The sequence below is a fragment of the Dipodomys merriami genome, unplaced genomic scaffold (genome assembly GCF_024711535.1).
Source record: "Dipodomys merriami isolate MVZ:Mamm:240054 unplaced genomic scaffold, mDipMer1.0.p SCAF_48, whole genome shotgun sequence".
Classification (NCBI taxonomy): Eukaryota; Metazoa; Chordata; class Mammalia; order Rodentia; family Heteromyidae; genus Dipodomys; species Dipodomys merriami.
In genome coordinates, this window is record NW_027206046.1 from 8,054,033 (window position 1) to 8,078,581 (window position 24,549).

Consider the following 24,549-nt stretch of genomic DNA (forward strand, 5'->3'; position numbering starts at 1 on the left):
TTGGTCCTATTCAGCAGTGAGTGGTTGGGGTATAACTTGGAATTTTCAAATCAGATATGAATACCTCTAGTGTAAAGATTCTTTACAAAAGAAGAATTTTGTTTGTTTGTTTTTTAATCCAAGCTGGAGAAAAATGAAGAAAACATTAGTTCATTGTTCTACCAAAGTTAATCCCTGTCTTTTTTTTTTTTTCCCCAGGGGAGAGGGGTGGTGGTACTAGTTCCAGGGCTTGAACTCAGGAACTGTCCCCCGAGTTTCTTTTGTTCAAGGCTAGCATTCTATCATTTGAGCCACATCTCCACTTCTGGCTTTTTCTCTGTATGTGGTACTGATGAATCGAACCCAGGGTTTCATGCATGCTAGGCAAGCACTCTACCACTAAGCCACATTCCCGGCCCCTGAGGTTTTTTTTTTTCCCTTAAGGCTGGTGCTCTACCCCTTCAACCATAGCCCACTTAAGGCTTTTTGGGGTCAATTGGAGATAAGAGTCTCATGGACCAGGTGCCAGTGGCTCACACCTGTCATCCTAACTACTCAGGAGGCTGAGATCTGAAGGTCACAGTTCAAAGCCAGCCCTGGCAGGAAAGTCTATAAGACTCTCATTTCCAATTAACCACCAGAAAACCAGAAGTGGCACTGTGGCTCAAGTGGTAGAGCACTTGCCTTGGGCTGAAGAGCTCAGGGACAGTGCCCAGGCCCAGAGTTCAAACCCCACAACCACCAAAAAGAAAAAAAAAAAAAGTCTCATGGGCTTTCCTGCCCTGGCTTTCTTTGAACTGTGATCTTCAGATATCAGCCTTCTGAGTAGGCTAAGATGATAGGTGTGAGCCACTAGCGCTTAACATCCTTAAAGGCAAGGGATGTATTTGGCACTAGCTTCTTTGTTCAGCCAGAGAACTCAAGCCTTGTTTCACAAAGCTGGTATGTGTGTGTGTGAAGAAACAGAACCCAGTAGTAGTTTCAAAATGCCTAGGCAGTCCCATGAAATGAATACCCACGCCGAGCACTCCCTTTCCAAGGCTCCCACAGAGATTTGGGCCAGGCCAGGCCCTCCCCTACCTTTGCAGGAGGCCCTCAGTCATTTCCAGCTGAGGAGGTAGGCAGCAAGGAAGGAGAGGAAGATGTGGGGGGAATTGCTGGAAAGATCCCAATGGCAGCAGACACCACCTAATCTCTAGGTAAAATGTAGAATTTAGATCTCAGAAATGTTATCAGACTTTCTGGCATCTACACGGTTAGAGACTCAGGAGACACCCCAGCGTTTTGGCCTTTACCTCTCGCTTAAATGATCATGGCCACTATTGTGTTTGAAGAGTTTCTTCTGACCACATAGTTCCCCAAATCCCAGTGGACAGACCAGAGAAACAGGACTTCATTACTGCAACCCAGGTAGCAATACACAAGGGTTGTTCTGAGTTCGGTCGTTCATTCATCTGACAAGTATTTATGGCATAATCATTGTGTGCTAAGCACTGACTCTCAGCAAAAAGCACACAAGATTCTCATTCTTCTCGGAGCCTAGGAGAGTGAGAGAGCGAGAGAGAGTGAGAGAGAGAGAGGAAAGAGAAAGAGGGAGAAAGTGAAAGAACAAAGAGAAGAATGTAAGAGAACGAATCATGGATGTACTGAGGTACAGTCACCAGTGAGATCCATTCTATAGAGAAAGATGCTAGATTCCTATGAGCAAATACAAGAAGGTATTACCTTGGCAGAGAGATCTCGGAAGGTGTTTTCAAGGAAATCCTGTCAGAACTGAGATCAGCTCAGATGATAGACTGGAGGTGAACGCGGTGAAATGGGGAAGGAAGTGTTTGTACAAAAGTTTTGAGGGGCAGGGTGGGTCAGCTAGATACTTATCGCAGAATGAAAGCAACACCTACTCTCATGCTGGTGCAGAATGAGCCTGGAGCTGTGGGCGGGACAGGTGGGATCAGACCATACTGAGCCTTGTAAATTGAGTTTTAGGGTTAGACCTAAGCAGTTTAAATCATTGGAGTGGATTTGACAGGAAGATGACATCTCCTGATCTTTGAGTTTTGAAGAGATCCTCTTAGCTGTGACAGATCGAGGGCTTTGGAGGGAAACGGAGATGGGCATAGATCAGTCGTTCAGAGTATTATAGACCCACAGAATTGAGTGACAGCTCCAACAGCATAGCTGTACAAGGATTCAAGAATCCTCTGTGTCCTAAAATTGGTGGATTGGATGTGGAAGATGAGAAGGGACTCAAGGAAAGTGGCACCGAGCCCGGGGAAAGAAATCTGTGGAGAACCTTTAAAGTGTTCTCGAATGAAGTTGAGCCTCAGGCAAAGTAAGGAGAGCTGTGGATCCAAGTACAGTGAAATTGCCCATGTCTTCCTAGAGATGACAATTGCAGACATGAGGACAGATTAGGTTCCCTCTTTGGAGTCTGGAGAGAGCTTGAGCTACCGAACACTTATTTCATGTTCAAGGAGGGGAAGGAGAGAGTATTACTTACTTTATCTTACCTTCAGTCGATTGTCTTACTTTCCACTTCATTACCATAAACAACACCTCACCAACCACAGCCTGCTCCCATCCTTCAGCTATCACCAAAGCATTCTCCAGGCACTAGAGGCTCAAGCCTGTAATCCTAGCTGCTCAGGCTCAGATCAGAAGATCAAGGTTCAAAGCCAACCCAGGTAGGGAAGTCCAGGAGAACCTTTTTTTTTTTTTTTTTTTTTTGTCGGTTGTGAGGCTTGAACTCTGGGCCTGGGCGCTGTCCCTCAGCTCTTCAGCTCAAGGCTAGCACTCTACCACTTGAGCCACAGTGCTACTTCTGGTTTTCTGGTGATTAATTGGAGATAACTCTCACAGACTTTCCTGCCCAGGCTGGCTTTGAACTACAATCCTCAGATCTCAGCCTCCTGAGTAGGATTACAAGTATGAGCCAAGGATGCCCAGCCCTTGAGAATCTTATCTCCAGTTAAACACACACACACACACACATACACACACACACACACACACACACACACACACACACGTGCGCACGCGCGCGTCATAGGTGGAGCTGTGGCTCAAATAATAGAGTGCTAGCCTTGAGCAAAACAAAACAAAACAAAAAAACAGCTCAGAGACAGTGCCCAGGCCCTAAGTTCCAGCCCCAGGACCAGCATACACACAAACACATAAGCAAAGCATTCTGAGACACATGAAGAGGATAAGTAATGACTACCAACCTTCCCTGGCTCCACCCAGACCCACCCTCCCTCCCACAGCTTAATTAGAAGCCCAAACTGCTTTCATTTATCCACCCTCACAGTAAAAGCTTTCATTCAAGACTAGTCACTTGTCTGAAGCCGTATTAAGCAAGAAGGATTTTAAAGGTATCTATCGACTATTAAGGAATTAACAGTTTAAGCAACAATGAGTTTCTAATGAATACCTCACATAAGTGGAGATTTGGCTCAAGTGGTAGATTCCTCGCCTTGAGCACAAAAGCTGAAGGACAGTGCCCAGGCCCTGAGTTCAAGCCCCAGGACGGACACACACACAGAAATTAAAATGTCCAGTTTTTCTATTTCATCCAGTCAGACTTTCTAGAATCTGCTTTTCCTGCTCCTCATAAATTCCAGCCTCACCTCCCTCGCTACCAACGGAGCTGTTACTTGTGGTTAGCCAGGTTAAATGGAGATGCCCTTACCTGCATCTCGTGCCCACGATGCCCAAGCTCCATTCTGTATGTTCAGCCATCTATTCTTCCCAAGAGTTCTCTTCCCACAATGCTGAACCGTGCTAAGGAAATTCAGATAAATATATTCATTGTCCCTACTGCAATAATTGTGCCATCAGCTCAGCACTGGTCCCATGCATCTGGAGGGAACTTTTTATTGTAACGGTTCCAGATGTTATCATGCATTAGAATCACCACATCCTCGGAGACGGATTCTGAAGACCTGAGATCCAGTCGAGTCCAGGAATCTCATAGATTCCACTCAGGCAGCCACCACACACCTCTCTTCTGTGTCCCACCCTCTCGGGCCCCATCTTTTCTTCTCTTTCTTTCTTTTTCTTTCCCAGTTCATTAGGGAAACAAGACTCCATTGGCTATCATTCCATTCAGGCTCCTCCTCTTCCTGAGAAAGTGGCTCCACTTTTATGTCTGTGTTCTCCTTTCTGGTTCCCCTTCTTGCTAAACCCTGTCCTCTGTCCTTACTCCTTAATCTAAAGCTTTGTTCTAGCCCCTCAGGACCTTGGTCAATCAACAAGCTTCTCACATACATGACCAGTCTCTTTCCTACATCGACATTTCTCTCAGGGCCTGAAGCTCAAGGCCTCTTGGGTTGGGGGGGGATGTAGCTCTTCTGCCTTTTGGGGGGGGGCATGGAGGAGTCTTAGGGCTTGAATTCATGGCCTACACATTATTCCTAAGCTTTGTTTGCTCAAGGCTAATGTTCTACCCCTTGGGCCACAGCTCCACTTCTGGCTTTTTGGTGGTTAACTGGAGAGAAGAGTCTCTTAGATTTGTCTCAACCTTGATCCTGGACCTTACAGATCATCAGGTCTCAGTCTCCTGAGTTGCTAGGATTGTAGGCATGAGCTACCAACATTGGATTCTTCTACTTTTCTCTCCTTTCCCTTTGGGGAAATGATAGTCTTTCCCCCTTGAGTTTAGTGATCATGTTTTAAAATGAATACAGAGAATTCAGAAATGTTTAAGTGTATATTAAACTCTCTCACAGTCCTTGAATGCTGAGATTACAAATAACAAGCTGGAATCTATCCTTCTAGATTATTTTAATAGATTTATATAAAAACTCCTCCCTCCACCCCCCACGTATATGCATTAGATGAAATGGAGGTTTTCCTCATTTAACACATTCTGTTCACTTTTCTATGCCAATATACAATTCTTCTTGTTTTGTTTTGTTTTTTTTGTCAGTCATGGGGCTTGAACTCAGGGCCTGGGTACTATCTTTGAGCTTTTTTTCACAGTGGTAGGCTAGCACTCTACTACTGTGAGCTTCAGCTCCAATTTTGGTTTTCTGGTGGTTTATTGGAGATAAGAGTCTCAGAGAGCACTGGAAAGGTGGCTCAGTGGTAGAGTGCTTGCCTTGCATGCATGAGGCCCTGGGTTCTATTCCTCAGCACCACATAAGCAAGAAAAAAAGCCAGAAGTGGCGCTGTGGCTCAAGTGGTAGAGCGCTAGCCTTGAGCTGAAGAGCTGAGGGACAGTGCCCAGGCCCAGAGTTCAGGCCCCACGACCGGACTCTCCCCCCCAAAAAAAAGGAGTCTCAGAGACTTTCCTGCCTGGGCTGGCTTTGAACCGTGATCCTCAGACCTCAGTCTCCTGAGTACAATTCTTTTTTTTTTTTTGGAGTGGCTTTGTAATAGTCCTCAGTATAAATGTGCCATTAAAATAGCACTGTGGACTTCCTGCCTCTGAGCTGCCCATGCCCACATCCTATGAAGAGGTGGTGACCATTTACAGTTATCACCCAGTGGATGGCCTCTCCTTCCTCTACCCCACACCTATGCCGTCACAAGGCTCCAGTCCCACTGAATGGGAAGGTCACGGATCTGCCTCTGTCTCATACAGTAAGCCAGTGCTGGTCCTCAAGGTCAAGTCACTGACAGGGAGCATCCTGTTTGACAGTGAGCCAGTTGTGCTGCAATGCTGTGTGACTCTCCTATGGCAGCCTCTGCCATTTGGGATGTCTAGGGCCTGCTTCTGTATGGACACTAGCCAGGATGTGGACCACTACTGCCCCAGCTACAGAGCTCTCCTGGGTACTTGCAGGTTCCATAGGACTTGATCATACCTGAGGTTGCTGCATCACAGGGAGCCCCCTAAGTCAACCCTCATCCTTCTCTGGGAGAAGCACCCCTCCAGCCATCCCATCTATCCTGGGGCCCCATTATCATGGCTTCTTGTGAGTGGACATTTCTTTTTCTTGGGGTCCTGAATGATATCTACAAAACCATTGACTATAGTTAACGAAGCCAAGCATTAACTTTAAGGAGCAAGTTGTAATATTAGATATTTTTTCCCCCGTCAGAAGTAACAGCCTTAGCCTGGCATCAGTGGCTCATGCCTGTAATCCTAGCTACTCGGGAGGCTGAGATCTGAGGAAAGCCAGATGGACATCAAAGTCCATGAGTCTCTTATCTCCAATTAACCAACAAAAAGCCAGAAGTGAAGCTGTAGCTTAAGTGGTAGAGTGCCAAGCTTTTAGCAAAATACAACCCTAACAACTCAGGAACAATGTCCGGACCCTGAGTTCAAGGCCCAAGACCCACACACAAAATAAATAGATGAAAAAATAAATTTAAAAACATTTTAAATCACACTTTTTAAAGCCAGTTTGAATGGGACATTTGTGAATTACAATGTTAGAATACTCTGTTTGGTTACCCTAGGGTTTCAAAATAAATTAGGATATGAACTATGACTTACATGACAGATTTAGATGTCAGATTAATCCCAGCCATTAACAGAACCGTACCATTGCTTCAGGGCTCTAACCATGGAACAATGTGAATAGAACAAGAATTATCCATTCCCTCTAAGAAAGCTCCACGAGTCCCAGTGTGAGTTCAAGCCCCAGGACCAGGAAACACAACACACACACACACACACACACACACACACACACACACACACACACACACACACACACACACACACACACACACACACACACACACACACACACACACACACACACACACACACACATACACACACACCAGATCTTTTTTTTAACTGTATTTCTGGGCCACAGGGGAGATTCTCATGCAAGATACAGAGGGCAGAACTGAAGCAGCAGATAGATACTTAGCCATCACACGTCACTGCTTATCTGCTGGCTCACATTCTTGGTATGAGGCCACTTCCGGTCTTTCAGCTTCTCCACCATTCCTACTTCTCCTTCAGTTTTTCCGACTCCTACACCAGGTGTATGGAGATCTCATTCCATAACGAAGGCTTCCAGCTTCTGGAGGACTCCTATAGCCATCAAGGTCAGAGGCAGCTAGAACTGACTTAAGTTTTGGCAGGTGTTTGCTCACGCTCATAGATTCCCATCTCGATGGTTTACTCCCCAAATTGTGGAAGGCCGAGTTCCCAAAACAGATTCCTGATGTTTGTAAAGATGAACGTATGCGTGTATGTATATGTATACATATGCATAGATGTATATGTGTATTCTATATATTCTGTTTGTATATGTATATATGTACTAGGTATGCATTTATATACATAGCTCTGTTATGAAAGCTAGCTTTCTCTTGAATGCTTGCTTAGTCTCATCATGTGATACCCTCTGCTTGTTTCTGCCCACAAGAAGTTCTCATGTTTATCTTCTCACCTAGATTGTCCTTCTCATGCCTGTCTTTAAATCCAGGCTCACCTTCTGTGAACCAGTCCTACTTTCTAATTCATTTATGAACCCAACCCTCACAATCAGCAGAATCGTCCACAGTCAAATGCATACAGTGCTTGCCATATGAAATTACTCAAATCGAGCTCCTTTTCTCGTGTACATGTTTCAGCTAGCAAATCTGTTCCTGTCGTTTGGAGTCAGGTGTGGAATGGATAATTCAGTGACATAACTTTAGAATCAATTGCCACAGAACCTAAGGAAAGACATAGTCTTTCTGGTTCCTTATTCTGGTTGTTGTTGTTGTTGTTGTTGTTGTTGTTGTCAGTCGTGGGGCCTGAACTCTGGGCCTGGGCACTGTCCCTCAGCTCTTCAGCTCAAGGCTAGCACTTCACTACTTGAGCCACAGTGCCACTTCTGGCTTTTTCTACTAATATGGTACTTGAAAAATCAAACCCAGGGCCTCATGCATGCAAGGCAAGCACTCTACCACTGAGCCACCTTCCCAGGCCCCTCCCTCTACTTTTTACCCATTGTCAACATCTCCTCTCTTAGGCATCTTCGTGCCAGTGGAACCCTGGATGCTGAGTACCAGTTCGAGCTACCTCAGCCCACAACCAATCTGCAGCCTCATTCTGAGCTCTTGGAGAGCAGAAGCTCCAGGAGCCATATTCTTGATTTTTGCTGGGCACCAAATGATTTATGCCTCTAATCCTAGCTACTCAGGAGGCTGAGATCTGAGAGCTGTGGTTCAAAGCCAGACCAGACAGATAAGTCCATGGGATTCTTGTCCCAATTAACCGCCAAAAACCTGGAAGTGGAGCTGTGTCTCAAGTGATAGAGCACTAAAAAAAATAGAGCAGAAACAGCTCAGGGACAGTGCCTAGGCCCTGAGTTCAAGCCCCAGGACACACACACACACACACACACACACACACACACACACACACAATTCTTAACTTTTGAGGGTACTATGGATGTGGCTGAAATACATGTTTATGATAATCCTATGAAAGATTGAAGCTGCACAAATGAATTATTTTTCATACATTTTTCAAAAAGATTTGTCCTGAAAGTACACTCTAAAATAAATAGACAAAAAGTGAAAAATAAAGAAAAACTATCACTACCCAGTACCTAATGTATCCATATTGTCTAATCTTTTTTTTTATTGTGAAAATACCATACAGAAGGGTTATAATTACATGAGCAAGGCAATGAGTACATTTCTTAGCAAGCATTGTTGCCTCCTCCTTTGTTTCCCCTTACCAACCTTTCCCATCTCCGCTTCCCCGCCCCCATCCCCTGTACCAAAGTTGTAAAGTTCGTTTTTCAACATAAGGTCTTGTACATCTCATTGTGGCAATGGGTCCACCTTCCCCTCCACAAATTATACCAACATCAAATACACTGAAAACGGGTTATACCGTGGGGGAGGTACATTCAAAGCAACAAAGAAATATCTCATAAATATGTTAGAAACAATAGCAAGAAAGAAAAACCATTTGAGTCCTTACTTGGGGTTCATTTTGCCTAACATCAATTTATCTGACCTTTTCTGCCTGTCTCAGACATATACTAGTTATTGCAAATAAGGGAAACCATGGGACCTATGTTTCTTTGGGCCTGGCTTACTTCACTTAATAGAATTTTTTCCAAGTCTTTCTATTTCCTAACAAATGGGACAATGTCATTCTTTCTGATGGAGGCATAGAATTCCATTGTGTATATATACCACATTCTTTATTTTATTTTACTTTTTGTGGGCTTTTTTATTTTTATTATGAAAATACTGTACAGAGGGGTTACAACTACATGGGCAAGATAATGAGTACCTTTCTTTTCAAGCACTTTAGCTTCCTCCTTTGTTTCCCCTTCCCATCCCTTCCCATCCTCCCCACCTCCCCCCCAAACCTCCTCCACCCCCACCAGAGTTGTAAAATTCGTTTTTCCACATAACGACTTGTACATCTCATTGTTGCAATGGATCCACCTGTATCCCTATTTAAACAATTTGTTTTTTCCCTTCCCCTCCACAAATTATACCAACATCAAATACAGTGAAAGCAGGGGTTATACATGGGGGAGGGACATACAAAGCAACAAAGAAATAATCTTATAAATGTGTTAGAACAATCCTCTGAAAGAAAAAAAACCATTTGAATACATATCTTAGGGTTCATTTCCCTAACATCAACTTATCTGACCTTTCTTTTCTGCTTGACTCAGACATATGCTAGTTATGGCAAATAAGGGAAACCATGGGACCTAAGTTTCTTTGGGCCTGGCTTACTTCACTTAAGATAATTTTTTCCAAGTCTTTCCATTTCCTAACAAATGGGGCAATGTCATTCTTTCTGATGGAGGCATAGAATTCCGTTGTGTATATATACCACATTTTCTTGATCCATTCATCTACTGAGGGGCATCTGGGTTGGTTCCATATCTTAGCTATGGTAAATAATGCTGCAGTAAACATAGTCGTGCTGGTAGCTTTAGTGTGGTCTTGTTTGTGATCATTTGGGTAAATGCCCAAAAGTGGGATTGCTGGGTCATAGGGGAGCTCTATGTGGAGTCTTTTGAGAAACCTCCATACTGCTTTCCAGTGGTTGAACAAGTTCACACTTCCACCAACAATGCAGTAAGGTTCCCTTCTGTCCACATCCCCTCCAGCATCTGTTGTTATCACATTTTTTGATCCATTCATCTACTGAGGGGCATCTGGGTTGGTTCCATATCTTAGCTATGGTGAATAATGCTGCAATGAACATAGTTGTGCTGGTAGCTTTAGTATGGTCCATATTGTCTAATCTTTAAGTAAGTTCACATATAGTTACAGAGTGTACACGAACAGGAACAGAGGCCTGTCCCAAGTCAGGCAGTAGGGAAATGGGAAAGGGAGGATTCAAACCTAAACCTTTGGACTTTGGATCCAGTATACCTCCTATGATTGCTCAAGCCACGGAAGAGAACTCCCTTTTTGCCAAGACTGAAAGGAGATTGATTCTGTGTAACGGATAGATTTCTGTTCACCTTTCCAAAACTTCTCTATGATAACTCACAAAATACCCCATGCTAAAGTTGGGGAGAAGTTTCTTAGGTAGGTGACAGCTCGCTGGGACAGTGGAGCTGAGGTCAAAGATTGAGTCTTACCTGTGACATTTGACCTGGATGGACTCCGCAGCCCACGCATGAATCCCAGTCATCCCGCCAGTCAGATAGGACAAGAGTGATCGGATGCAAATTTATCCTGGAGCTTAAAAAAAAAGCCAGAAACAAAAATAAACCCAACAAAAAATTACAAAGGCAGAAATCCTATTGGGAAGGCCTTAGCAATAGTGATGATGGACTGTGTACCAAGATGGTAAACACCGTAACTGCGGTGTGAGTATTATAGGAACCACAGATCTTCAGCAGGTGAGAGATCAAAATGACTCATCACTGAGCTAGGCTCTGGTGGCTCACACCTGTGATCCTAGCGACTCAGGAGGCTGAGATCTGAGGATCCTGGTTTGAAGCCAGCCTGGACAGGCAGGTCTGTGAGATTCTTATCTCCAACGAACCACCAAAAAGATGGAATTGGAGGTGTAGGCTCAAGTGGTAGAATTCTAGTCTTGAGCAAAAAAAAAATGCTCAGGGACAGCAGCACCAAAGTGCTGAGTTCAAGTCTGGGGACTGGCACAAATTCTCCTGGAATATCACACATTCTCCCCCTGCTGCCTCTTCCTTGCCACCTGGCATGAACACAAAACTCCTGAGAAAGGCGCTGAGGTCTCCTGGATGCCTCAGGGCTGAGACCGTAGTCCAGTGTTTGCTTTTCTCTCTCTAGCTTTGCCAGTGGAGACAATGCCATACATCCCAGTCATCAGGCCTATGGTTGGTGTATGCTGTGCTACTCAACCCCAAGAACTTGAAGACTCCCTCACTGAAGCAAGCAACTGTCACTTTTATTTTTTTTTTGGCCAGACTTGGGGTTTGAACTCAGGGCCTGGGTACTAGGCTAGTGCTCTACCACTTGAGCCATAGCGCCATTTCCAGCTTTTTCTGTGTATGTGGTATTGAGGAATCTAACCAGGACCTCATGCATGCAAGGCAAGCACTCTACCACTAAGCCACCTTCCCAGCCTGCAACTGTCACTTCTTCAGTCATTTATACCATCAGTCCTGTCCATCTGAGCACTACATCAGAAGGCTCTACTTGCAGAACCTTCTCCACACTTTATCCTCAGAAAACGCCTGGCATCCTTCCCAAGGAATTCACTACCGAACATGCTGGTCTCATCTTTGTTCTTGGTGGTAAAGTAAAAGTGTGTAAGTATATGTGTATGCATATGCATGTACACATGTATGCACACCAGTACTGGTACTTGACCTCAGGACCTGGACTCTGTCTCTTTGCTTTTTTGTGCAAAGCTGGCATACTCTTATTATTTGAGCCATAGCTCTATTTGTGGCTTTTTGCTGGCTAATTGGAGATCAGAGTCTCAGATTTTCCTGCCTGGACTGACTTTGAACCACGATCCTCAGCTCTCAGCCTCCTGAGTTGCTAGGATTACAGACTTGAGCCACCAGTGCCTGGTTAAAGGTGTGTTTTTAAATGTGACATTTTTTTGATAGAAGGATATTGTCAAGAGCACTGAAAACATCTCCTGGCTTATAACAGAGAATCTGGACACTGATTATATCTGCTCAGGTAGATCTGTCTTAGATTATTAGTCTGAATAATTGATGGAGTCCCTAGTTAACTCAATGGCTTCGACAGGTGGATTGATAAAAGTCAACCATCAGTTAATAAGCAAATAAGCAGAACAGGATTGTTTGAAAGTCAACTCCATTTTGACTGGTGATCTGAATCAGGCCTATTTGGGGCCTATCTTGTTTTGAGTCCATGACTTTCATGTCCTCTTTGAGCTGAGTTCACTGATCTCTTGAGCTCAAAAATGATGACCATCTGTTTACTCAAACATTTGCTCAGGGAGAATTTGTTTAAGGGAAAGTGTGTTGACCAAGTGAAGCAATATTATTTCTGTTGTTCTTCCATAATATCAAAGGATTTCTCGACTGTTGAAATTTGGTGTGCTGCTAAAGGACACTTTCAAAGGAGCATTTTATCCATAGTTTTTAAACAGGTTTTACACGAGATACATGGAAAGTGGTAAAGGAGTATCTTGAAAGCATTTAACCCACTGTCTCAAAACATACTGATAGGAGCCGGGTGCTGGTGGCTCACACCTGTAATCCTAGCTACTCAGGATGCTGAGATCTAAGGATCACGGTTCAAAGCCAGCCTGGGCAGGAAAAGCTGTGAGACTCTTATCTTCAATAAACTACCAGAAAACCAGAAGTAGTGCTGTGGTTCAAGTGGTAGAGCGCTTGCCTTGAGCTGAAGAGCTGAGGGACAGTGCCCAGGCCCAGGGTTCAAGCTCTATGACCAGCAACAACAATAAAACAAAACAAACAAACAAAACCCCATAATGATAGGGCATGTTGTCTACATTAACTTTATAGAATGAAAGATTGTTTTCCTATCTACCTTGTTGAGCCAAACTGTTTGTGTGTATGTGTGCATTTGCACACAGTTGGTTTTCTACTATTTGAGCCACATCTCCGACTCAGTTTTTTTCCGTTAGTTAATTGGAGATAGAATGTCTCACACTTTTCTGCCCAGGTTGGTTTTGATCTAAGATCTGAGGATCTTAGCCTCTTGATCAGCAAGGATTTTTTTTAAACCAGTCCTGGGGCTTGAACTCAAAGCCTGCACACTTTCTCTGAGCTTCCTTTGCTCAAGGCTAGCACTCTACCACTTGAGCCACAGCACCACTTCTGGATTTCTGGTGGTTTACTGGAGATAAGAGTCTCACAGACTTTCCTGCCTGAGCTGGCTTTGGACCACGATCCTCAGATCTCAGCCTCCTAAGTAGCTAGGATTACAGGCATGAACCAGTGGTGCCAGCAAATTTCTTTCTTTTTTTTTTCTTAATGAATATGTGGTTAGCACTGGAGTAGATCCAGGGTCCAAGAAAGTGAATAGAAAGAAGCCCTGTCTCTCAGGATAGTCTCACTCAAAATCAGAAGTCACAGAGAGTTTTGCTAAGTTTGGTAAATTTATACATCGTTTATCTTCCCTGGCTGGTATTAGGTACTTTGTTTGGCATGTCTGTCTCCAAGGTAGTTAATATAATAGGATCATCTTTCTTGTAGAGAAATCCAGACGATCACAGAACACAGAGACTAAATAAGGTGCAGGGGGGTTGATAACTCCCCAAGAGCTAGCGTGTGACAAAGTTAGGATGTGAGCTCTAATTCCTTGTCTTCCCTTTGGGAATGTACTGATTTTACTGGCTCTTCGGCTGATCCTCATCTATGAATAGTGGAGCATTCAGGGCTAAAAGTCTTCCTGTGAGAGTTACTGGGAGATTCGCCTTGGAGTTCTACGATGATCCACTCCTGATATGTATGATACCATATAGATCCAGTTGATCTGATATAATGCAGATCAAGGGGAAAGATTGTTCTATGAAGATACTTTATGTCAAAAAAATATGTCCACACATGGTGACAGTCCTGTGACCCCAGCGATATAACAGTTACATTGTTATAACCACCACAAACTACCATAAGTCTATGACTTAACACAGATTTTAGCATGTTACAGTTCTGGTGGGCAAAGGTCCAAGATGTGCCTTACAGGACTAGAATCAAGTTACCTGCAGAGCTGTGCTGTTTCTACAGGCTCTTGAGGACAATCTGTTTCTTCACCTTCTCAAGCTCCAGAGGCTTCCTGCATTCCTTGGCTCATGACCCCTTCCTCCATCTTCAAAGCACATTAGTCCACCTGTGCTTTCCTCCCTTCTCTCTTCTCCCTGACTCTCTTACAAGTGTGTGATTACATTCCTCTCAGGCTGTTCCAGGATATTCCTCCCAAGATCTTTACCTTAAGCACACCTGCATTGTCCTCTCTTTTCCTGGATGGTAGATAGTCACAGTTTGGGGAAATTGGGTATGAACGTCTTCATGGATCATTCGTCTGTCCTCTGTACCATAATGAGATTGAAAGAGCAAGACAAGCAGGCCTCTTCGCGAAAACTGTCCCCCGCTCAAGTAAGCTCTCTTGCGCCCCCGTCTGGACAGTCTGGCAAAAACTCGAAGCTGTCTACAAGCATCACTTCATACTGGAGCCACAAGGCTGGATGGAATGAATGAACATCAAAAAAGAAGTGCAGAAACTATATGTTAATTGTAGCTTTATTTACCATAGCTAAGATATGGAATCAACCCAGATGCCCCTCAGTAGATGAATGGATCAGAAAAATGTGGTACATATACACAATGCTTCCATCAGAAAGAATGACATTACCCCATTTGTAAGGAAATAGAAACACTAGGGAAAAAAATATTAAGTGAAGTAAGCAGACCCAAAGAAACAAAGGTTCCATGGTTTCCCTCATTTGTAATAATTAGTATACACCTAGGATAATTGTAGCGTAGGATCACAATAGCCCACTAGCCATGTACATATGACCATATAAAATGATACAAATTGAGATGAACTTTATGATGTGGAAACAAGGGCTTGAACTCTGGGCCTGGGCGCTGTCCCTCAGCTCTTCAGCTCAAGGCGAGCGCTCTACCACTTGAGCTACAGCGCCACTTCCGGTTTTCTGATGGTTTTATTGGAGATAGGAGTCTCACGGTCTCTCTTGCCCGGGCTGGCTTTGAACCATGATCCTCAAATCTCAGCCTCCTGAGCAGCTAGGATTACAGGCGTGAGCCACCTTCTTTCTTTCTTTCTTTCTTTCTTTCTTTCTTTCTTTCTTTCTTCCTTCCTTCCTTCCTTCCTTCCTTCCTTCCTTTCTTCCTTTCTTCCTTTCTTTCTGCCAGTCATAGGGCTTGAACTCAGGGCCTGGGCACTGTCCCTGAGCCTCTTTTGCTCAAGGCTAGCACTCTACCAGTTGAGCCACAGCGCCACTTCCAGCTTTTTCTGTTTATGTGGTACTGAGGAATCGAACCCAAGGCTTCATGCATGCTAGGCAAGCACTCTGCCACTAAGCCACATTCCCAGCCTGCAGTTATGACTTTTGTCTTTCACTTTTTTTTTCTTCCTCTGGTTTATTCCCTGTGGTTTCTGTTTCTGATTTTGGTACCCTTTGTCTTGTATATAAGTTTATCTGATTTGGAGAAGGGAGGGGGAATCACGGAAACAGTGGGACAAAAGTGAACCAATGCAATAGCAATACTCACTAGTAACTACATTGTACAACCTGGGGGGAGGGAAAGTGGTAGAAAATGAGTGAGGGAGGGTAACACTTCAAAAAGAAATGTACTCATTACCTTATGTAACTGAATATCACCTGTATATCACCTGTACAATAAAATAAGCAGTGCAGAGTTCAACCCTTGGCTACTTCACCATCTTAGAGGTCAACTACACAGGCTCCAAGGTATCAAAGGACTCAGTAGAATGATGAGTTCAAGTAGACAGGCATTCAGAGGAGAAACAACTTTCAAAAGTCACAGGAGCTCACGCCTGTAATCCAAGCTACTCCCGAGCCTGAGATCTGAGGATCGCAGTTCGAAGCTAGCCCAGGTGGAAAAAGTCCGTGAGACTCTTATCTCCAATAAACTACTCAGAAAAAGCTGGAAGAGGCACTGTGGCTCAAGGAGGTGGAGTGCCAGCCTTGAGCACAAAGAGACTCAGGAATAACACCCAGTCCCTGAGTTCAAGCCCCAAGACTGGACTCCCCCCCCTCAAAAAAAAAAGTCACAGGGGATTTTTTTTAAGGATGCTAAATTGAGAAGAAAACATCATTGCAACTTGTACAACGATAATTGGGAACAGCAAGGGACAAACCAGCATGACTAAAAATTCTAATTGGTTGTGTGGATAAAAGTCTTAAAATGTAGAGGGGGACGGGAAGAAGAGAGAGGAGAGTGAACGAGAAAGGAGAGATAATAAAGTGATCAGAGAGAAAGCTATAAACTATAATCAACCCAACATAAGGGAAATTGCTATGTCTATTGGACAAAGCCTAAGAAACAAAACAGGCAAAGCATTCAGACATAACGTATTTTTAAAAATCCTGAATTAAGTGAAAAAATGGAACCTTCAAATTAGAATGAAAAAATTATGTTCCATTATTTTCACTTATTTCAGTATCTTCCAACAAAGAAGCCTCTATAGTCCTGGAAAGCTGCCTAGTTTTCGTATTTCTTTGGTTTCCTTTATTTTTTTTATTTATGTTTGTTTGTTTGTTTGTTTATTGGCGGTTATGGGGCCTGAACTCTGGGCCTGGGCGCTGTCCCTCAGCTCTTCAGCTCAAAGCCCTACCACTTGAGCCACAGCGCCACTTCTGGCTTTTTCTGCTTATGTGGTGCTGAGGAATCGAACCCACGGCCTCATGCATGCAAGGCAAGCACTGTACCGCTGATCCACTTTCCCAGTCCCTATTTGCTTATTTATTTATTTATTTGTGGGCTTGGTCCTGGGGCTTGAACTCAGGGCCTGGGCCCTTTCCCCAAGCTTTTGTGCTTAAGGCTAGCACTCTAGCACTTGAACTACACTTCTGGATTTTTTTTTGGTATCTAATTGGAGATATGAGTCTTCATGGACTTTTCTGCTCCTGCTGGCTTGGAACTGTGATCCTCCTATCTCAGCTAGAATTACGGGTGTGAGAGGCCCATTTAAAGGCCACTAGTCTGTTTTCAGATCCTACAGCTCATTCTCAGTGTTCATCCTCTATGATCTTTCTGCAATAACTGCATCATTCCTTTTCCCTTAAACATCTGTTGCAGGGGAAAGTCACGTATCCTACAACTCTTGGCCTCTCTCACGAATACATTCAAGGTCACTTCCCCACGCTAGCATGATTACAAGGGCTGTGGTGTGTAAGTCACTGACTGTCAACCTTGTCAAGTAGACAAATGCAGAAGAGGGCCCCGAAAAAGGATCCTTCTGAAATCAAAGGGAACTTAAGGGTGGGAGAAATCCCTAGAGCCCTCCAAAGGCTGGGGAGGAGGCCGATGAAAAGGAAAGGGCTGTGATATGCCACACAGGGCCACTAAGAAGGGGCTAGCGATGCCACAAGGGTGGCCGTGGGCTTAACCCTTTCCTCACCAAGCTCTTCATCTTCTACCTTCTTCCTCACTGTCCTTCTCCCTGCCCTTCTCCCTGTCCTCCCGTTTTGGTCCTAGCCTTGGGTATCTCTCGAACAACATAATGTAGCCCTGAATTTCAGGGACAAGTAAAGGGTACCCGATGAATTCCTACGGGGAGCGGGGAGCAGGAGTAGTTTGAGTCCCTAGTGAGGGGGAAGATGTGTGGATGGTTGGGATAAAGTTGATCTTTTTCTTTTTCTTTTTTTGTCAGTTGTGGGGCTTGAACTCTGGGCCTGGGCACTGTCCCTGAGCTTTTCAAATCAAGGCTAGCACTCTACCACTTGAGCCATAGCACCACTTCTGGCTTTTTCAGTTTATGTGGTGCTGAGGAATCGAACCCAAGGCCTCATGCATGCCAGGCATGCACTCTATCCCTGAGCCATCTTCCCAGCCCCAAAGTTGACCTTTTCTGTTGCTGGCCTCGAACCCCTTTCTACCTATTGTACTGATGAGCGGGCGGCCCTTTTACATTCTGCATGTGACTGTACGCCTCTTCTCCTCAACCTTACCTCAACCCCTTGGCACAGCATAGCCAAATGCGAGTCGTGACTCCAGTGGGCCATGCAGTCAAGTCCGGCGTGGAACTCACAGGTCATCGAGCACAGACTTCCTTAGCATCTTCCATTACTTGCCACAAAGCAGATCACCGGATTGAACCTTGCTCCACCAGATTCATCTCCTAAGCTGGGGTCCCAGGACCTGTGTTTAGTGATGTCAGTCCCCCACCCCCACCCCAAGAGATTCTTGTACTCAGGTGTTTGGGGGAAACCATGGGAGTTCCAATATCTTGCACGACAGATGAGCCACTGGGATCCCAAGAGACACATGGCCCACAGAAGTGCAGAAAATGGCGGTGTTTACAGTGCTTTTGACAGTACCTTTCTATTTCAGAAGATCCCATTTAAAAACAGATCTTTAGGCCCAGTACTGGTGGTTGTTCATGCCTGTAATCCTAGCTAGTCAGGAAGCTGAGATCTGAGGATCACAGTTCCAAGCCAACCCGGGCAGGAAAGTTTGTAAGACTTTTCTTTCCAATTAATCAACAAAAAGCCGGATGTGGAGCTGTGGTTCAAGTCACAGAATGGCAGCTAAATGAAGCACCCAAGACCTGAGTTCAAGCCCCAGTATTGCTCCCCCCTCCCAAAGGGAAGTTCATGCTGATTAACTTACATAATGTATTATTTCCCTTTTTCCTAGCAGGAAAGAAACTCTTTGTCAGACAGATGCTGCCATGCATCTCCACATTCATTAGCCCGTAATGAATCTATTAATTGAATATGTAAGGTGGACTAATTAGATGGACGACATTTCTACAGATTTAAAGGGTAATAATAAAAAAAAAGTTAAACCATGCCACCAAACCAAGCATTTAAGACTTGATAAATGTGACCTGGAAAGTGCACGATTCTAATTGCCTTGGTTAATTTAGGTGAAACACATTAGTGGAAAGGTCAGCCCATTTGAGGCTTGATGTGTTTTTCAAATACTAAATTAAAAGTAGCAAAGTGAGAGCACTGGAAAGTGTAAAGGAGTAGAACTCACCAAATCAGAGGTTACAGAGTAACCTTACACTGTGACCCCTTGAGCTTAACTGTGGCCCTCAAACCAAGCTATGTCTTACAGACACCAGGAGTCTTTGCAAAGAGTTATCAATACCTTGGATCAACAGACAGATGGAAGGCTGCGGGGGGGGGGGCATTCCATTCTGCCTCTGTGTGTATGTGTGTGTGTGTGTGTGTGCGCACGCGTGTGTGTGTGTGTGTGTGTGTGTATGTGTACATGTGTATGTGTACTGGGCTTGAATTCAATGCCTCATGCTTTCACTTGGCTTTTTTCATTCACGGTTGGTGCTCTACCACTTGAACCATGCCTCCATTCCAGTTGATTTTTGCTGGTTAACTGGAGATGGGAGTCTCTCAGATTTGCCTGCCCAGGCTGGCTCCATTCACAGATCTCAGCCTTCTGAGTGGCTAGGATTATAGGGCATAAGCCACCCATACCCAGTGACATCATATTTTTTTCAAGCTCCCTAAATGATTGTAATTGGGGCTGAGGTTGAAAAACCTTTGGATTATTCCATGAATGGGTGGAAAGCCCGTCAACCCCCCACCCCCGTCCAAGCAGGAGTAAGGTGACATCTGTCTGTATCATGTGATCCTTTAGTTTTCTTGAAGGGGTGGGGGGCAGGGTGGACATTTAAATGCCTTTGGTTTTTCCTCTGTTTTCACATCTTTCTGGCATCTACCAAAGAGTCACACATTTGAGATAATAGAAATTGGAATTTAAAAAATAGGATGCAATCACAGCATTCCAAAGCATTTGGGTTTAGAAATCCCCGTTTTATAAAATGAGCTTACCGGACAACATGAGTCATCGCCACATTTAAAAGTATCAGAGAAGTTCTTCATGGTATCATGTTTCCGAAAATGTCCTCTTGATCTTTTGTGCTTTATATCTTGGTGTGTTGGAGGGTGTGTGGGGGTGGGGCTGCACTGGAGCTTGAACTCAGGGCCTGGACACCGTCTCTTAGCTTTTTTTGCTCAAGGCCAGTGCTCTACCACTTGAGCCGCAGCTCCACATTAGGCTTTTTGGTGTTTAATTGGAGGTTAGAGTCTACCAGACTGTCCTGCCTGGGCTGGTTTTGAACCATGATCCTCAGGTCTCAGCCTCCTGAATAGCTAGGCTTGCAGGCGTGAGCCACTGGCACCTGGCTAGTGCTTTATAACTTCTATGGCACCTAGTAGAGAATAAAGAAAATCAGTCACTGTCTTTCAGCTTGGATCCTCTTCTGTGTTTCCAATAGTCCTGGAGTGGATTCATTCCAGGCTCACTGTGGAATGGGGCACTGCCGTGGGTTTTTGTGTTCTTTATACTCTCTATGCCTGAGTCAGTGATTCTGTCTGTCTGTCTCTCTCTCTCTGTCTGTCTTCTCTCTCTCTCTCCTCTCTCTCTCTCTCTCTCTCTCTCTCTCTCTCTCTCTCTCTCTCTCTCTCTCTCTCTCTCTCTCTCTCTCTCTCTCTCTCTCTCTCTCTCTCTCTCTCTCTCTCTCATCGGTCATGGGGCTTGAACTCTGGGCCTGGGCACTGTCCCTCAGCTCTTTAGCTCAAGGCTAGCACTCTACCACTCGAGCCACCGCACCACTTGCAGTTTTCGGAGTGGTTTATCGGAGATAAGAGTCTCACGGACTTTCTTGCCTGGGCTGGCTTTGAACCGCCATCCTCAGATCTCAGCCTCCTGAATAGCTAGGATTACAGGCATGAGCCACCACACCCGGCATCAGTGAATTTTGTTTTAAAATACTGAACTTGTTTGCTTTGAATTCCAGGGTTGGTACCAGCAACCAGAGACTCACAGATGCTCTAAGAAAGGGGACATACACCTGCCTAAGAACCCCCTCTTTAGTTCGGAGTGTTAAAACTGGATACCCGTGTCCCCAGCCTTGCGTGTCTCCCTTTTTTGTCCTGTGCCTTTCACACAGCAAATCGTGTGGTTGAGAAGAGGTTCGCTTTCCCCATCTGTTGTTAACACCTCTGTCTGGCCTTCCTTCCTCACTGTCTTTCGGTCACAGAGGGAAGGGGGACACAGGGACTCCTCATTCGCTTTGGTTTTCTAGTTCATAGGAACGTGGTTTCTGTCCCAAGAATTCTCACAGAATTCTTCAGGCCCAAAGTTCCCCAGAGTGGAATGCTTGTAGAAGCACAAAAGCCATAAGCACACCCCTGCCACTTGCTCAGAGGTACTGAGTGCCTCACACTCTCAGCACCCTGAGTGGTACTTAGGTTCTAGGCGCAGGACTTTTTCTGTGGCCCATTTAACTGATTCAACACTATTGTACTTTTCTCTCCCCAAATTAAAAAAAAAGGTCCTTTAGAGAAAGTCTTTCCTGTAAACTGACCTCTGTCTAACACTTATCTGAAGTCCCAAGATGATGCCCCTCCCCAAAGTTCCAATTTCCCAAAGATGATTTACTACTCTGGAATCCAACACCTCCAAGTAAGCGCTGATGTGTTCAGTAGGAACCCTCGCCTGCACATGCGCCCCGTCAGCTGCAGAGGGCGCCAGTGCCTTTTCCTCGGGCGCAGGGACTGGCTGCCTGGCTGGTGTTGGAATTTCCTCCAGTCCCAGAGATGAAATACTGAGCTCATCCCTGTACCCAGATAGAAGATTCTAGAATGTGGATGAAGTGGACTCTGGGTCCTAGATCAAAGGCATATCGAGTTCTCATTTTTAATGTCGTTTTCAGGGGTTCCCCCCCTCATCCCCATCCCCAAAGCGGAAGATCCTATTTTAAAATTAAAGAATGGTATTCCCTGACAAAGGGAGGGTTTGGGAACGATGACCAGTGAGCAGTCTGCTCTGACGCTGCAAGTGTCCCCAGCAGGGAACGAGGCCGCCAGAGGCTGGGCAAAGGAAAGACGCAGGTAACTAACAGCGCAGGGATTCTTATGGTTCAGAAAGGCCACAGTCTCTTGCCTCTTCTTCTTCTGGATGTTAAGAGGGCAAGGATAATTAAATGAGCGTTTGGATCTCAAGTAAACAGTGAGTGTCGACCTTACATGAAAAACAAGTGAATTTACTTTATAGAAAGTGCTCATGAGGGGTCCCAGCATCCTAAACTCAGCCTGGCTGGCCAAACAGCAGCAGCAGCACGGACAGCTCTCCATAAGTGTCTCTAGAAACACACCTCGCATGGAGCCCGCCCGGGTTACAAGAGTTTTCAGGAGAAAACTTGATTGGAGGCGAGTCCAGGGGCCAGCACGTCCCGTTGGAGCGGAGTGGGGCCCCTGGCGCGCCCCGGTGTCTGCAGGGAAGCGCGGGGGTTGCTCTGCGTCCCACCTCAGGTCCCTAACTTATTTGTTTGTTTGTTTATAATACGTCAAACCACGTGCCTCTTTCAGATCCTCAGACGGAGAGAGACGGTGCAGGAACACGGATTCCGCCCACCCAGCACAGAGAAACTTCCGGAGGTGAATTCAGATCCCAAGGGTGGGTGTCCCAAGGCCGGGCGGCTGCACAGCGCCAGGGGTAACCGCGCCCCGCGCCCCCCAATCCAAGCTGGGCATGCAGCTGCTGTCAACAACCAGAGCTGCCGGGCACCGGTGCTCACGCCTCTAATCCCAGCTCCTCCTCCTCGGCAGGCTCAGTCTGAACATTGTGGTTCGAAACCAGCCCGGAGGGGACGGGGGTGGGGTGGGGGTGGAAAGTCTGTGAGCCTCATCCCCACCCCAAAGCTGGACGTGGAGCTGTGGCTCAAGTGGTTAGCGCCCCAGCCATGAGCGGGGAGGGGGCGAAGGTTAAATCTCAGGGACAGGACGCAGGGTCCTGAGTTCCAGCCCCAGGCCCGGCCCCGGGCGGGGTGTGTGTGGGGGGAGGACGAGGTGGGGGGGACGGGAGGGGCGCGCGCGCGCGGGGGCGGCCGTGCGGGGAGGCGCGCGCAGGAGGAGGAGGAGGGGGGGCGCGGACTCTATGTAAATCGGGGCGGCCCAGGTGGGACGGGCCCGGCCCCCCCCCCGCCCCGCGCCCCGGCCCCCCCGCGCACGTCCAATAAGAGCAGCCCCGGGGCCTGACACCTGCCTAGAATCCGGGCGCCCGGCCGCCCCGCGCGCACCGCCGCCGCCCGCTCCGCCCGCGCCCCGCGCCGCCCCGCGCCCCGCACCGCGGGGGCCCATCATGACCTCCAGCCAGATCGCGCTGCCCGGAGCCGCGCCGCCCGACGCCGCGGCGCTCATGGCGTCCCTGCAGCTCCGGCCGTCGCCCACGCCCAACCTGGAGATCAAGTACACCCAGGTACGGCGGCCGCGGGACCCCGACCCCGCCTCACCGCCGCGGGCGCCGCGGGCCCGCCCCGGCCGGCCGGCCGCCCGCCCGCCCGCCCGCGCGGGGCCCCCCGGACGCCGCCCGCGACCCGGCTCCGGGCCGCGGGCCGCGCGCGCGCGATCGCCGGCAACGGCTCCGGCGCGGGCGGGCGGGCGGGCGGGCGGGCGGGCGGCTTCGGTTGTCGTGGTGCCCGGCGCCGCCCCCTCGAGGGCCCGGCTCCCGCCGCCGCGGGCCGCTTTCCTCCCCCGGCCGCCCCGCAGCTCGCTGGGCTCCCGGGGGTCCCTGGGGCGGGCCGGGCTGGGCGAGGACGGCGGCGGACCGGACAGATCTCACCCGGCCCCGGCCCCAGCCACCGCGGAGCCCGGGTCGGTGTCGGGGTCTTCGCTTGAATGTGGTGAAGGCAGAGTGTCCCAGGGACCCCCCACCCCACCCCACCCCGGAAACGCGCAAAGGGCGCACCGTGTGCAAGTTAGAGAGTTCGCGTTTGCAGTGAAATCATCATCATCATCATCACCATCATCATCACCATCATCACTCCTCCTCCTCCTCCTCCTCCTCCTCCTCCTCCTCCTCCTCCTCCTCCTCCTCCTCCTCCTCCTCCTCCTCCTCCTCCTCCTTTCTCCTTTCTCCTTCTTTCTTCTTCTTTCTTCTTTGTATAACAAACCCGGGCATCTGGTTTCTTGTGGTGGTTGATTTGGCAAGAATGTTGGTGGTTGCACCACCAAAAATTTAAAAAAGGAGGGGGGGTGAGAAAGAGGGAGAGAAGAAAAAGAAAAGAGAAGTCAAGCAAAAGAAAGTACACGGCTGCTATCCAATGGAAAGTGAATGTGCTGGCTTTCCACAAATTCGACATAGGGGGAAAAAAGGGGGTCAGTTGTGTGCACACTCGGGCTGGGGTGCGTGTGGGAGGTGCGCCTCGTGTTGCAGGTCTAGATTGGATTTTATTCCTCTTTTTCTATTCCCACCACAAACCAGCGAGCGTAAATACATTGTGCAGGCATCGGATTTGGCTGGAAGGCATCTGGCCATCCTGCCGACTCCGAGATCCACTGGAGTTGGTGGAGAAGTAAATGGTTTGGTTGTGGCTTCCGTGGTTGGAGGAAAAAGACTTCTTTTCCTTCCACTCCCTACCCTTCTCCCCCCTACCCCCCCCAAAAAAAAATCAGAAACATGAAATTGTCACTTTGATTGAGTGTTAGGACACCATCAGGAGGATTCGTGCGTCCCTAGG

The 24,549-nt window shown here is 46.9% G+C and overlaps 2 protein-coding genes across 6 annotated transcripts in view; one reads left to right on the top strand and one right to left on the bottom strand.

The window, feature by feature from the left end:
• The window catches only part of Aqp9 (aquaporin 9), a 33,581-nt gene extending 31,715 nt beyond the window's left edge, over window positions 1-1,866 (bottom strand). The window contains exons 1-3 of one of the 5 annotated variants that reach the window (XM_069995321.1): window positions 1,705-1,865; window positions 1,275-1,518; window positions 1,060-1,174 (exon numbers count right to left, since the gene is read on the bottom strand). The gene's annotated coding sequence lies outside the window, so the exon portion shown is untranslated. Of the gene's footprint in view, window positions 1-1,059; window positions 1,175-1,274; window positions 1,519-1,704 lie in introns of all 5 variants that reach the window. The other 4 variants (XM_069995325.1, XM_069995323.1, XM_069995322.1 and 1 more) reach the window with 4 other exon arrangements.
• A 21,256-nt stretch (window positions 1,867-23,122) lies between these two features.
• Aldh1a2 (aldehyde dehydrogenase 1 family member A2) overlaps window positions 23,123-24,549 on the top strand; it is a 59,520-nt gene continuing 58,093 nt past the window's right edge. The window contains exon 1 of the mRNA XM_069995326.1: window positions 23,123-23,288. Coding sequence (XP_069851427.1) covers window positions 23,172-23,288 — 117 coding nt within the window. The 5' untranslated portion in view covers window positions 23,123-23,171. The remainder of the gene's footprint in view (window positions 23,289-24,549) is intronic.